The sequence below is a fragment of the Bos mutus genome, chromosome 15, assembly GCF_027580195.1.
Source record: "Bos mutus isolate GX-2022 chromosome 15, NWIPB_WYAK_1.1, whole genome shotgun sequence".
Classification (NCBI taxonomy): domain Eukaryota; kingdom Metazoa; phylum Chordata; class Mammalia; order Artiodactyla; family Bovidae; genus Bos; species Bos mutus.
Window position 1 is genome coordinate 35,216,315 of NC_091631.1, and position 15,119 is coordinate 35,231,433.

General features: G+C 37.2%; 2 protein-coding genes across 2 annotated transcripts; both read right to left on the minus strand.

The window, feature by feature from the left end:
* Positions 1 to 2,666: 2,666 nt before the first annotated feature.
* On the minus strand, positions 2,667 to 3,617 carry LOC102277984 (olfactory receptor 10A3). The gene has a single exon (XM_005901962.1). It carries the CDS (start codon positions 3,615 to 3,617, stop codon positions 2,667 to 2,669), a length of 951 nt encoding a protein of 316 aa, XP_005902024.1.
* Positions 3,618 to 12,375: 8,758 nt separating this feature from the next.
* On the minus strand, positions 12,376 to 13,320 carry LOC102277422 (olfactory receptor 10A3). Its single transcript, XM_005901960.2, has one exon. It carries the CDS (start codon positions 13,318 to 13,320, stop codon positions 12,376 to 12,378), a length of 945 nt encoding a protein of 314 aa, XP_005902022.1.
* Positions 13,321 to 15,119: the final 1,799 nt, after the last annotated feature.

A 15,119-nucleotide genomic window follows, 5' to 3' on the forward strand; every position in this document is an offset into this window, starting at 1 on the left:
TTTATATTATGTTCACATTGTCAATATCCTTTCATTTTACCTTACCCCTCAGATTACTAATTTGAATGGTAATGAACTCCCTCATTTTGTTTTTTTGGGGGGAAAATAAGTCTTCTACATTTGTGAAGGATGCTTTGCTGGATGCTCCTATTTGTCAGTGTTTTCTTTTTTTCCTTCTTATAACATTTTGACTATATCATCCCATTCTCTCCTGGCCTGCAAAGTTTCTATTGAGAAATCCATCTTAAGTGGAAAACCTTTTATGTGTCAAATCACTTTCTCTTGCTTCTTTCAAAATTCTCTCTTTGTCTTCAAATCTTGACAATTTCATTATAATGTGTCTTGGTCAATTCTTTTTCAGCTCAACCTATTTGGGCACTTTCCATCATCATGAATCTGGCTGTTCGTTTCTCTCCCTAAGTTTGAAATATTTTTAGCCATTATTTATTTAGACTTCTTGTTGCTTTCTCTCTCTTTTCTTACTGTGATTTCTACAACATATATTTCAAATGATAGTCTTTTGAGATATTTTGGAAAAACAGAGACAGAGCCTGTTGGAAGAATTTGTATATGCCTGTTTAATGCCCTACTGAAAAATATACAACATTCAAATATTACTCAAACTAATTTCAAATATTTGATGATGAAATTTCATTGTGAAAATCCAATCAATTTTATACCTATATTTCTGATTTTAATAGAGGTAATAGCAATTAAAACATTTTTTTCACAATTGAGTGACAGCTTTGAATGGAAATAATGTATTACCTTTTCATTATCATTCCAAGAGCAGAAATTAAGGACTGTAAGAGCTCATATGATACAGATTCAATAAATGGTCCCTCTTTATTCACTGATAGAAACATTCAAATATGAAGCAAGCATGAAATGTTTCAAATATTGTAATTTGGGATATAATTCATGCTGAGAAAGACCACACAGTGATGTGACTCAAGAATCATTGAAAATATGCCCAATTAGTTAATCATATTACTTTCACACAATTAAAAAAAAATTACCCATTGTTTATAAACAAAGTGTCTAGAGGTAGTATGGGCCTACAAAAGCAAATTTAATACAAATCTCTAAAAATAGATGCCTATAAGGGAAAAGGTACCAGTACTATCAAGTGGTATTTCAGGAAAGTTCCCATGGAGTCCTCTGGTCACCAACATTGGATGAGCATCTTGAAAAATACCAAGAGAAATACTCTTCTGAATTATAACCTGTTTCAGCCCATGAATGAGAGCCATGTCTATCTCCCCCAAACAGCTGCACTTTGTTTACTTATTCATGGAACAGCTTTCACTCCAAAAATATAAACCTCAACTATTTATTGATCTCTTTAAGCTCTTCCTTATTACTGCAACAGAGTAGGCCTTTAAGTCTACCTGACAGAACTACAAACATTTTGAAAAGTAATTCTATAATAGCTATTAAAATCTATAAGCACAATTGATCTTCATCCCATCAGGCCCACTTTGAGGAATGTATCATAGAGAAATAAAACATCAGTATACCTGAACATATGCAAGTAGGTGTTCATTGGAGCTTTGTTTAAATGACCATAGCACAGTGATGATTTGGTATTCATATACAGTAACAGATGCCTACTGATGAAAAGAACTGACTCATTTGAAAAGACCCTGATGCTGGGAAAGATTGAAGTCAGGAAGAGAAGGGGACAATAGAGGATGAGATGCTTGGATGGCATCACTGACTCAATGGACATGAGTTTGAGTAAACTCTGGGAGTTGGTGACGGACAGGGAAGCCTGCCATGTGCAGTCCATGGGGTCTCAAAGAGTCGGACACGACTGAGTGACTGAACTGAACTGATACAGTAACAGATGAACAATTATATTAAAAGTCATCAAAAATTATGTATCAATGAAAAATAAGGACAACAGCACATTGTCAAAAGAGAGAGATCCCTGCTATATTTTCAAGCTTGGAGAACTTTAAATATATTCATATCAAGAAATGCAAACTATTTTTACCATTATTACATTTAAATAGAGTTTAGTAGTAGTGACCATGGGGTCACTAAGAGTTGGACGCGACTGAGCGACTTCACTTTCCCTTTTCACTTTCATGCCTTGGAGAAGGAAATGGCAACCCACTCCAGGGTTCTTACCTGGAGAATCCCAGGGACGGGGGAGCCTGGTGGACTGCGATCTATGGGGTCACACAGAATCGGACACGACTGAAGAGACTTAGCAGCAGCAGCAGCGGTGACCAATATCACATGGCTTCTCAGCACAGTCAAAACGTATGTAAATCCATCTATATTATCTTATGTGAAATAGATCGCCAGTCCAGGTTCAATGCATGAGACAGGGTGCTCAGGGCTGGTGCACTGGGATGACGCTGAGGGATGGTATAAGGAGGGAGGTGGGAGGGGGGTTCAGGATGGGGAACACATGTATACCCATGGCTGATTCATGTCAATGTATGGCAAAAACCACTACAATATTGTAAAGTAATTAGCATCCAATTAAAATTAATTAATTAATTAATTTAAATACAAAAACAATATTTGCAAATTATATATCCAACAGAGAACTAGTATTTATAATATATAAAGAACCTTCTAAACTGAACATTAGAGATCTCTGTTATTTTTTGTAACTACATGTAAGTCTATAATTGTCTCAAAATAAAAAGTTAATTTAAAAATGTATGTAAATCCACTTTTCTTTGCCATAATTTCATCGAAGCTCTTTTCATCTCACTGTTGCGCAAGCTATATATCAGTGGATTCAGCAGAGGTGTAAGAAGAGAGTAAGCCAAGGACATCAGCTTCTTGGTTTCTGGGGAGTAGCCAGATTTAGGTTGTAAGTAAGTCATATGGGCTGTGCCATAGAAGAGGGTAACAGATGTGAGATGGGAGGCACAGGTGGAAAAGGCCTTTTGCCTCCCAGTGGTTGATGGCATCTTTAAGATGGAAAAGAGAATTCGAACGTAAGACAAGAGTATCAACAGGAAAGGAACCATAACAATCAAAATGGTGCCAGTGAATGCGTAGATCTCAAATAAAAAGGTGTCTGCACATGCAAGCTCTAACACTGGGGGAGTCTCACATGAAAGATGATTAATTTCATTGGGGCCACAAAAGGGAAAAGTAAACACCCATGTGGTCTGCACAGTAGCCACTGTGATCCCTGAGACCCATGAGAATGTAATCAATTTCATGAAAACCCTTTTGTTCATAGTCACTGGGTAGCTCAGAGGATGGCAGATGGCAGCAAATCGGTCATAAGCCATTGCTCCCAGAAGAAAACATTCAGTCCCACCAAAAAGAAGAATAAAATACATCTGCGAAAAACAGCCTGCAAAAGTGATCACAGTTTTTTCACTGGAGAGGACCACCAGCATCTCAGGCATGATGACTGCACTGAAACCTACTTCCACCACAGACAGGTTCAGGAGAAATAGATACATGGGAACATGGAGGCTCTGTTCCAATGAGATGACAACTATAATGATGGCATTTCCAATCAGAGTCACCAGGTAAATAACCAAGAAAACCTGGAAGAGCTGCCTTTGGAGTTCAGGGAAATTAGAAAAGCCCAAGAGGATGAATTCAACCACAGAGCTTTGATTTTGCCTTTTCATTTTGGTAGTACAGCATGTAATATTTTATGGCAAAAAAATGTAAATTATGAAGCCACAATCCAATAATAGAGAGTTTAGGTCTCCATTCACCTCAAATAATCCTGATGAAAGCTGTAAAGAGGACGCTATCTTGACAGAAGTTATTTTGGCAATTTTGAAAAATGGCCGGTTACAAGAAATAAATGTATCTTTCAAATATAAAAGGAGAATGGACACTTCTGGCTTATAAATCTTATCAGAATAGCACAAAATAATATCAAAGTTCTTATTTTCTAGTGCAATTCATACACTATATATTTTGATATTTTAGCATAACTTGAAAGCAAACATAAATAACTTATGTCACATTCCTATTACATTGCTGTCAGTTTCCCCAATTTTATATAAGTATGAAATCTAATACCACAGAAAATAAAGTATCAAAAGTGACAAAAGGAAAAAGATACCCAAAAAAGTTTTATAACAACCAAACAATTTAAAGTTACAGCGCAGTTGATACATGTTTATTACAAATATTCATAGGTTAAAAATTGTTTTATGTGACTCAGTTAAATGTGACAACAGTCTGCAGAAGCATACAATGGAGGTTGTAGTATTACTTACATTCAATGATCTGTAAACTAAGTGAATAATTGACTTCAGGTTTATTGATAACTTCCTCAACTGGTCATGGCAAATTGTGTTGATACTAGCTTCACCATGGCCCATTCTTGTGAACCGCAATGACTTAAGAAAAACATCTAAGTTTTGAAAATTGTGAAACAGTGATTTTAAAGATTCTTTTTCCCTCCCTCCCTCCTTTCCTCTCTCTCTTTCCCTACTCTATCACTAGGTTCATCAAAAAGTTCATTTCATTATTTCTTATTCAACAAACACAGAAAGAGCATCTACCATTTTCTAGGCTCAATAATCTGTGGAACTTTTGATTTCACAGGTCAACAAAGAGCTGACAACATGAAGTAGCATTTGATTCCTGGGTCAGGAAGATCTGCTGGAGAAAGGATAGGCTACCCACTCCAGCATTCTCGGGCTTCCCTTGTGGCTCAGCTGGTAAAGAATCCACCTGTAACACAGGAGACCTGCATTCGATCCCAGGGTTGAGATGATCCACTGGAGAAGGGAAAGGCTACTCATTCCAGTATTTTCTGGCCTAGAGAAGTCCATGGATTGTATAGTCCCAAAGAGTCGGACACAACTGAGTGACTTCCACTTACTCACTCATATACCTCAGCACCTTCTAACTTCTATCATTTATATCTTGCCCAACATCTCCAGTGTGAAAACTCCAGGAAGGCAAAGATTTTCTTTTGTTCTCTGTTGTATTCACAATACACATAAGAATCCATGACCCATAATATATCCTAAAAAAATATGTGATGAATACAGAAAACAGGAAATCGAGACAGTATTTTAAAGGCATAGAGTGCCAGAAAGAAAAATAACATCAGCACACCATCCTATTGGGAAGCAAGAGTAATAAGTGTTTTAGATATTTCAATGAGAAAAACATTACTTCTAAATGGAAAAGGAAAGTGAATAACCATAATTACAGGTGTCAAGTGTGGAAGATACATCAGGTGGAAAGATCAAGACGTGAGTGAGACTGAATTGCTCAAGTGAAAAGGCATTTGATGACAACTTACACTAGAATCAAGACCTACCAGTCATTGTATGATATCTTGAAAACCAGTGGAAGTTCACTGTGTCAGATGAAAAGGACAGAAAACAAGTCTTCAGTACAGATCAGTATCACATAAGCAGACAGTAGAAGGCAAGCTAACTTATTCCTGAATTTGACCTTAATCATATATTAACATCAATGTCTGTATCATCCATAATAATTTTATTTGTATGTAAAGATTCTCCTAAATTTAGTAATTTAAACTGCAGGATCAAATACCTAAATTTCTAACAGAGAAAAAAATAATGTGTATTCAGTTCCAAATATTTTAAAGTGGATAGGTTTTTAAACTAGAACATTTAGGATATTATATACACAAAATGGAAAACTTTTAAAGGACTTTTTAAAAGCATGCTCATGATGGAAAGAGCAAATAACCACACATGATCCACATTTTATTTATAACTTAGAAGATTATAATCTTGTCTTGATAACCCTCTGACATAGAATACTTGGGCAGATCACTCGTTTACCAAATTCCCTTTCAGTTGCAATGTTCTAAGATTTGATGATTAGTGCATGAAAAGTACTTACATCTCTAATTACTACCAAAAACTTTTCTCTGAAAAGAAAAAGAAATTGACCAGCATCAACACCAAAGAGTCTACCAATTCAAATGTTTGATCTGTGTCTAGTGATTCCTGAGCACCGAGACATCACTTCAACAGCATTTTCAACTATAAGATGAAGATGAATTGTAAGTGAAAATCTAACAAGCACACAGCAGAACCTTCATTTTCGTACCTACTGGCTCTATCAATTTAAAGTTCACACTACTTTATTAGATATTTTACCTCCAGTTAATAGCCACCTTCTCATAAATACAAGTCAGAGATTCTGTGCGTTGGTGCTATAACATTATACGACACTGAATCACATGCCCTGGAGAATCCATCCCTGGAGAACTTGCAATCACTTTATACATGCCTTCTTGTATTTTCACATGATAACCAAGGAGGTTTGAACTTGGCCCTTAAGGTAAGAAAGCCCAAGAGGGCTAAACTGGAGCACCACTCCTTTGTATTCCTACAGGGAATAAATACCTTCTCACTCAAGAAACTCAGCTTCACCAAGACATCTCCCAACAGGAAGTGGAAACAATGGCTGAATAAAGGATGAAAATGGGGAAAGAAGAGAGTGGTGGGGAGAGGGTGTGAGCAAAGGCAGGTGAGCCAGAGGGCAACGAATGACTGGATGGACTGTACAGTTAGTGCAGCAGTGGGAAATAAGTTAGTGGTGGGAAAAACAGTTAGTGCAGTAGTGGGAAATAAGTAGATAGAAGACTCTTTGCAAAATAAAAAGCCTGGATGCTCTCTCACCCAACAAGAACTTTTTATCTTTTGTAGTAGAAATATAGAGCCCCTGAAAATTTTATGAGAAAAATGTAATTAAAATTTGTTTCATTGACAGAATCTTTAAGCCAGCAGTCAAAAAATCTGGACTAGTTTGTCTAATTTGAGCAAATCATCTAACTTTCCTGATTATATTACTTTCTCTGTAAAATAATCATTAACATTTTTGATATCAACTGCATATTTGTGAAAATCAAGGGACTCAAGGATGAGTCTAAACTGTCTTGTACAATTAGAGCCATTGGTTCAGTCCCAGAAGAGTGAAGAGTGAATGAATCTGCAGGTTTGGCTTTGTCCAGAACTGGATGGTGAGTCTAGAATGCGGGTTCCCTTTGTCTACTTCTTATTGTTGCTTTCCTGATGTAGGTTGTTCTATTCTCAAGGAATCTCACCTTTCCTGGAAATTATAAAGCTGCCCTCTACACTTAGAGGTTCATTCCATCTAACCTCTGTGCCATGGGAAATGTACCAGTTACTTGGAGGAGAAAGGATTTTCTTTACAGAATCCAATCCAAGGAACATTTCCAAATCATTCAGTATAGGGATAACACCCTATTTATGGGACAGTCATGTGTAGTAGGCATAGGAAATGCTACTTAATATATGATTTATACCCCATCAACTCCATGGGGGCTTCTGAAATACTGAAATATGCTATTTCTTGCTGTAGGTGGTGGCAACACAGGTGATGTGCCGATTGTGAGAAGTCATCAATATGTAGAGCTATGATTTGCACACTTTCCCATGTGTACATTAGAATTCAATCAAAACTGTATAGAAAAATTGCAGATACAAGCTAAAGGGGATAAAAAGGAAATAATATTAATATCAGGCTATATCTTAAAGGCAATAGTACTAAGATGAAGAAAATAATAGTCTGGAGATTTAACACACCTTCCTCAATGATTGACAATATAGACAACAAAGACATAGAAATGAGAATATTTTAATAATAAAATTTTTATCTATAAGATGATAACGAGAGAGTAAATATAAGTCAGAAACAACACATTTTCTGTGGCTAACTATATTTTCCTCTTAAAATATTTATAAAATATTTATAAAAATGGATTATGTGTTTGTCATAAAGAAAACAATCAATAAATCCAAATTCTTGGCACTCACACACGTAATACACTTTGCAATAAAACTGCAGAACAACAACCAAATATAACAAAAGGAAACTAAGGTCTTGGAAATTCAGAAACATTCTGAAATTATCTTTTGCTAACTCAAAGTTGGACATGAACTATAGACTATTAAGAAATGAACTTTTAAATTAAATGACCAGATTTTCATTTATTAATGTCTTCAAAATTTTATTTCTAGTCTTGTCCTAAACTCTGTTCACCCTCAGCATCCCCCCATTTCAGGTAGTAGTAGCTTAAATTTTCTAGTTACACAAACCAAACACCAAAGAGTCATCCTTGAATTCATTTCCACTGCCCTGTCTCCAGCATTGCAGGCAGATTCTTTACTATCTGAGCCACCAGGGAAACCCTTTTCTTCCCAGTTCAGTGCAGTGGCTCAGTTGTGTCTGACTCTTTGCAACCCCATGGACTGCAGCACATGAGGCCTCCCTGTCCATCACCAAATCCCAGAGTTTACCCAAACTCATGTCCATTGAGTCGGTGATGCCATCCAACCATCTCATCCTCTGTCATCCCCTTTTCCTCCCAACTCATAGTAAATCCATAATCTATCTAAAGTGTTCTGAGTACGGTGTATAAAATTTGAACATTCTCACTCTTCTTAAAAGGGCTTCCCAGTTGGCTCAGTGGTAAAGAACCCATCTGCCAATGCAGGAGATGCAGGAGACACAAGTTCTATTCCTGTGTTAAGAAGATCCCCTGGAAGAGGACATGGCAACCCACTCTACTATTCTTGCCTGGAAAATTCCATGGACAGAGGAGCCTGCCAGGGTACTGTCCATAGGGTCACAAAAAGCTGGACATGACTGAGCAATTGAGCATGCACTCGCCCTTCCTAAAGCTAATATCCTGATCCAAGTTCCTTTTGTCTCCCAGTTGAATTATTGCCATAGCCTCTGAACTTCCCCCTTCTTCCTCCCATGCCTCTGCTCAAACCCTCCTAAAGCACCCTATCCCACTCACTGCAGAAGTCAAACTTACAAACATAGATTAAAATCTGTTTCCCTAGGCTTCCCTGGTGGCTCAGTGGTAAAGAACTTGCCTGCCAATGCAGGAGACGATCTCTGATCTGAGAAGATCACACATGCTGTGAAGCAGCTAAGCCCATGAGCAAGGACTATTGAGCCTGTGCTCTAGAGCCCAGGAACCACAACTATTGAGCCCACACGCTGAAACTACTGAAGCCCCCACACCCTAGAGTCCATGCTCGGCGACAAGAGAAGCCACTACAATGAGACGCCTGTGCACTGAAACGACCCAACACAGCCAAAAATAAATAAAAATTTTTTTAAAAAAAAAGATCTGCTCCCTCATTGCTCTTGGAGCTCATCTCCACTACATCGCCTTGCTTACTCTCATCCAACCAAGGTCTTGCTAGTTCTCGAATCCCCAGCTATGTTCTCACCCACAGTTATTGCTTTGCTTTTCCTGAACATGGGCTCTTCCTTTCCAAAACGCTTACTCCCTCATGTCCCTTTGCCCAAGGGGTATCTTCTCCAGGAGAACTTCCCAAATCAACCTATTTAAATTGAACCTCAAACCCAACTCTACTACCCTGATTTATTTTTCTCCACAATATTCCTCAGAAGAGATACATCCAAATCATAAAGACAGGTTTATATTATTGGGTGGGCTACACAGTTCCTTCAGTTTCTAAGTAAAATAAAAGACACATTTTTCATTTTCACCAGGAATTTTTAATGAACAACATATTCACTGTTTTGTTCTGTTACCTTCTGCCATTTTTCAGGCAACTTCATAATTCCATTTTCCTGAAAATTTTATCTTTTTGAGCAAAGAACTGTTCCAGGTGCCTTTTATACCCTTCCAGGGAATTGAAATTTTTTTCTATTAAGAGAATTTTGTAGACCGAAATAAATGGAAATCTGAAGGTGCAATTTCTCGTGAATACAGTGGATGAATCAGAACTTCCCAGTCAAGCTGTAACAGTTTTTGCCTGGTAATCAAAGAAACATGTGGTCTTGTGGTATCCCGATAGAAGATTATGCATTTTCTGTTGACTAATTCTGGATGCTTTTGTTGAGTGCTGCTTTCAGTTGGTCTAATTGGGAGCAGTACTTGCTGGAATTCATCATTTGGTTTTCCCAAAGAAACTCATAATAGAGGACTTCCTTCCAATCCCACCATATACACAACATCACCTTCTTTGGATGAAGACCAGCCTTTGGCGTGGTTGGTAGTAGTTCCTTTCACTTGCCTCATGATCTCTTCCATCCCACATTGTTGTATAGAATTCACTTTTCACCTCCCATCATTATTTGTTTTAAAAATAGAACGTTTTCATTACATTTAAATAGAGAATTGAATGCAGATATATGGTCAAGAAGGTGGTTGTTTTTTTTTTTTTTCACTTAAACTATGTGGAACCCAAACATCAAAGTGATAAACACAAATAAGCTGGTACAAAACATTTTAAATGCTTGATTTGGACATTTTGAGTGTGTCAGCTATCTCCCATGTGGTACAACATTGATTGTTCTTAATTAATGTCTTGATTTAATTGCTATCAACTTCAACTGGTTTATCCAACTCTAGATCATCATCCATGGAGAAATCTCTGGCACAAAGCTTCACAAACCACTTTTGACACATTTAATCTGTCACAGAACTCCATATACTGCACAAATCTTTTCTCTGCATTTTAGTTGCATTTTACCTTTCTTAAAATAATAAAGCATAGTAAGCCAAAAATGTTGCTTTTTTCTTCCATCTTCAGTATTGAAGTGACTACACAAAAATTCACCAGTTGTGTCATTTTCTTAATGCACACTAATGTGACAACTGTCACAGATCAGATCAGATCATTTACTCAGTCGTGTCCGACTCGTTGCAACCCCATGAATCGCAGCACTCCAGGCCTCCCTGTCCATCACCAACTCCCGGAGTTCACTCAGACTCACATCCATCGAGTCAGTGATGCCATCCAGCCATCTCATCCTCTGTCGTCAATTGTTTCAAATGAAGTTAAAGACAACTAAGTGCTACTAGAGCCAGCTTGTGGAAAATACCAAACAAACTTTTTTGTCAACCCAATACTACCAGAAAAAACCACTGCAGAGGATGAAGTATTATTAGGGATAAACTGAACTGGACTCTTCAGGACCTTCTTGGGTATATAGCCCCCGCTCCCGACCCTGTGTGTGTCCCCTGTGTCTTGAAGTAAAAGACTTTGCTTCAGGCCTCCCCTAAGTGTCAAAATCCTGGCTCCAGAGTTAATGATTATGAAATGTGATCATGTAGTAACAAAGAATAGCTGTTAGACTGGGAAACTGGTAATAACTTTGACTATAAATCAACCACATAGCAGAGTGATTAGACTCCTAGCTTCCTGAAAGATATAGATATAGCTCTAACACACATTCCTAAGTTGTTTGGATAGAAAGCTGACCCCTACCAGATGAAAACTGCTGACCACAGCACATAGTCCCAAGACCAGTTGACCAGAAGGTTGATGATGCTCAAAATTTCACCTTGATACCAAGCAATCTGATCATGCACAAGTTGATCATGCACCCTCTGGCCCGCCTTTTCATATCACCTTAAAAATCCTTCCCTGAAAGCCATTAGGGAGTTCAGGTCTTTTGAGCACGAGCTGCCTATTGCCTTTGCTTAGCACCCTGCAATAAATCCTGTGCTTTCTTTCACAACAATCTAATGTTCACAGATTTTCATTGCTGTGCACTGGGCAAGTGGACCCAAATCTAGATCCAGTAATAGGAAAAAAGAGTCACTATATAATGAGAAAAGGTTCAGTTCTCCAAAAATATGTAAAAATACTAAACCTGCAAGTATCCATTAATACGGCTACAAAGTATATCAAGCAACTATTTCTTTATGAATGAGCACCCAAAACTTTGTTTCTTTGTCCTATCAATTCTTCACCTTGGGCCACTTCTTAGGTCCCATTTCTATTGTAAAAATACATGAAAAAATACCAAGAGAAACTCTATTTTGAATTATAACCTGTGTGAGTCCATGAAGCAAATCAGTTTGGTCTCCTCAAAACAACTGCCCCTTGTTTACACATTCATGGAACAAGTTTTCATTCCAGAAATTAAAATCTCATCTATTCTTAGTGTGTGGAATTCCACCCTATTAGTGCAGCAGAGTGGGCCTTCAGGTCCATCTGAAGAATTTATAGTGACTGTGAAAAGTAATTCTGTAATAAGCTACTAAAATTTATAAACACACATACTCTTCATCCCATGAGGCCCAGGCCTATGTCCTACAGAAATAAGATGTTAGTAAATATGAACATATGGAACTACTTGTTCATCAAAGCATCATCTTAAGGACAATAATCTGGTAAAACTAGAATGTACATGATAGAGGAATAGGCAAATAAATTCTTACATCATATGTCATCAAACTTAGGCAGCTAGAGAAAATGAATGTGAATATCCTTTAGAAACAGAGAGCCCCCTGACATATTTTCAAACTTGGGGAACTCAACAAATTAAATATATTTATATCAAGAAATATAAACTAGTTCATCATTATTACATTAGAGTTTGGTCAGACAGTGAATATATATCACATGGCTTCTCAGCAAGTCAAAATGTATGCAAAGCCACTTTTCTTTGCCATATTTTCATCAAAGCTCTTTTCATCTCACTGTTTCGCAAGCTGTAGATCAGTGGATTCAGCAGAGGTGTAAGAAGAGAGTAAGCCAATGATGTCAGCTTCTTGGTTTCTGGGGAGTAGCCAGATTTGGGTTGTAAGTAAGTCATGCTTGCTGTGCCATAGAAGAGGGTAACAGATGTGAGATGGGAGGCACAGGTGGAAAAGGCCTTTTGCTTCCCAGTGGTTGATGGCATCTTCAGGATGGCAAAGAGAATTCGAATGTAAGACAAGAGTATCAACGAGAATGGAACAGTAACTGTCAGAAGGGTGCCAGTGAATGCATAGATCTCAAACAAAAAGGTGTCTGCACATGCAAGCTCTAGCACTGCTGGAGTTTCACAAGAGATATGATTAATTTCATTGGAGCCACAAAAGGGAAAACTAAACACCCATGTGGTCTGCACCGTAGCCACTGTGATCCCTGAGATCCACGAGAATGTAACTAATTGCATGAAAACCATTTTGTTCATAATCATTGGGTAGCTCAGAGGATGGCAGATTGCAGCAAATCGGTCAAAAGCCATTACCCCCAGAAGAAAACACTCAGTCACACCAAGAGTGAGTATGAAATACATTTGTACAAGGCAGCCCAAAATAGAAATCCTCATCTTCTCAGTGGAAAGGATCACCAGCATAACAGGCATAATGACCGCACTGATACCCATATCCACCACAGACAAGTTCTGGAGGAACAGGTACAAGGGGACGTGCAGGCTCTGTTCCAGGGAGATGACAATTATGATGATGGCATTTCCCATCAGAGTCACTAGGCAAACCACCAAGAAAGCCCCAAAGAGCTGCTCTTGGAGTTCAGGGAAGTTAGAAAAGCCCAAGAGGATGAATTCAACCACAGAGCTTTGGTTTTGCATTTTCATGTCATCAGTGGAGCATATATTGTTTTGAAGAACATAGTTATAAAACATATTGTATAAATTATAGTACTAAGTTACAGTCTAATAGCTCTGAGTCAGGGTCTGCAGTCACCCCAAACAATCTGGGCAGAAGATGAAAAAAGAAGCCCATCCTGATAGAAATTTAGCAATTTTGGCAAATTTCTAGATAGAAGCTTGGCAATTTTGGAGAATGACCAATTATTGTAGCTTAGAAATCCTATCTGATATACACAAAATAATGTCTAAGTTGTATTGTAACTTGCATACTAATAGTTTGGAATTTAAATTTAATGTTAAAGTAAGCAGGAATATATTGTAACTTAGATGTCACTTATATAACATTTCTAAAGGTATCACCTATTTTCCTAATTTTATGTAAATATGAAATTTAAGACCACAAAAATAAAGTGTCCAGGCTCATATCTGCTTGTGCTGATGAGAAAGTCGAGACATAAATGAAAAGTAAATGTGGGCCAAGGCTATCATTTCATTCAAAAGGCTCTGGACAGAGAAATATTTAAATATTTTCAAAAATGGAAAAGATAAGACAATTTGAACTTCCTTAAATATAAAATTACAGTAGGTTCTTACTGCTACAGAATTATATACTGACAGTGAAACTTATGTTACATATATTGTACCATAATAAAAATGTTAACAGATTAAAAATTTTAATTAAAAATATAGTCTCAAGAAGTCACAAAAGGAACAAGATAACCCACATATAATTTTATAAAATTTTAATAAGTCTAAGTATAACAAAGATGATATGCAGTTGTTATAACTATTGATTAGTTCAAAAGGACTGTGTATGGCTTGGTTAAATGTGACAACACTGCAGAAAGACACAAGGAAGGTTTATTTCTGAGGTTCCTGCCTTCGGTGATCCATAACTATGTGAATTTGCTTTACACTTGATTTTTGCTCAGACTGTACCTGGACAAATACATAGAAATTTGTCCAGAGGAGAAATTGGTGGGGGGGACAGTTCTCATTGGTATATCCCTGTAATCATATGTTTTAAGGAAATGTTCATGTTTTACTCATTGTAAACTTATAATTTAAAAGTTTCCCTTCTAGTTCCCTTTTGCTGTCCTCTCTTTCTTCCTTCCTATTAAATTTCTCATCAAAGTGTTCAATTAATCATTAATTATTCAACCAACATTGATTGACCATCTGCCATTTTTAAGCCTCCGTGCTCCAAGGCACACTTTGGACACCAGAGCTCAACAGAGAGCACAACCTAAAATGGGAAACAAGGCCTCACTCCCTAAGCCAGTAGTTCTAACTCCTACCTCTCATACCATGCTCTATTTTTTCATTATCTCCTACAGACATTTTATTTACTACTTTTATATATACATCTATACAGACATGGACACATATACAGACATATACATATATATATGTATAGATACACAATAATTCTTTCATTAAATATAAACTCCAGGAGGGCAAAGATTATGTTTTATATTAAGAATGCCTACAACAGTTTCTGACCCATAACAAATGCAAAACCAATTTTTTCTTGAACAAATGAAAACAAAATTTAGGAAAATGCAGACTCTGCCTTTAAGGAATATTCTATCTACTTGACAAGCTAAATCAGTATAAACACTATTGGGCAACAAGATTAATTACAATGGTCTTAGAGTTTTCAATGAGGAAAATGTTAGTCTAAATGAGGAGAGATGAAAAACTACATCACAAGAAGTCAGAGGTGGAAGGGCAATTAGACAGGAGGAAGGCCGACTTACTCAAGTCAAAATGTAATTGATGAC

Bases quoted from the DNA above. Each gene is read 5' to 3' on its own strand.
- LOC102277984 (XM_005901962.1), bottom strand. From the start codon at position 3,617: ATGAAAAGGCAAAATCAAAGCTCTGTGGTTGAATTCATCCTCTTGGGC.
- LOC102277422 (XM_005901960.2), bottom strand. From the start codon at position 13,320: ATGAAAATGCAAAACCAAAGCTCTGTGGTTGAATTCATCCTCTTGGGC.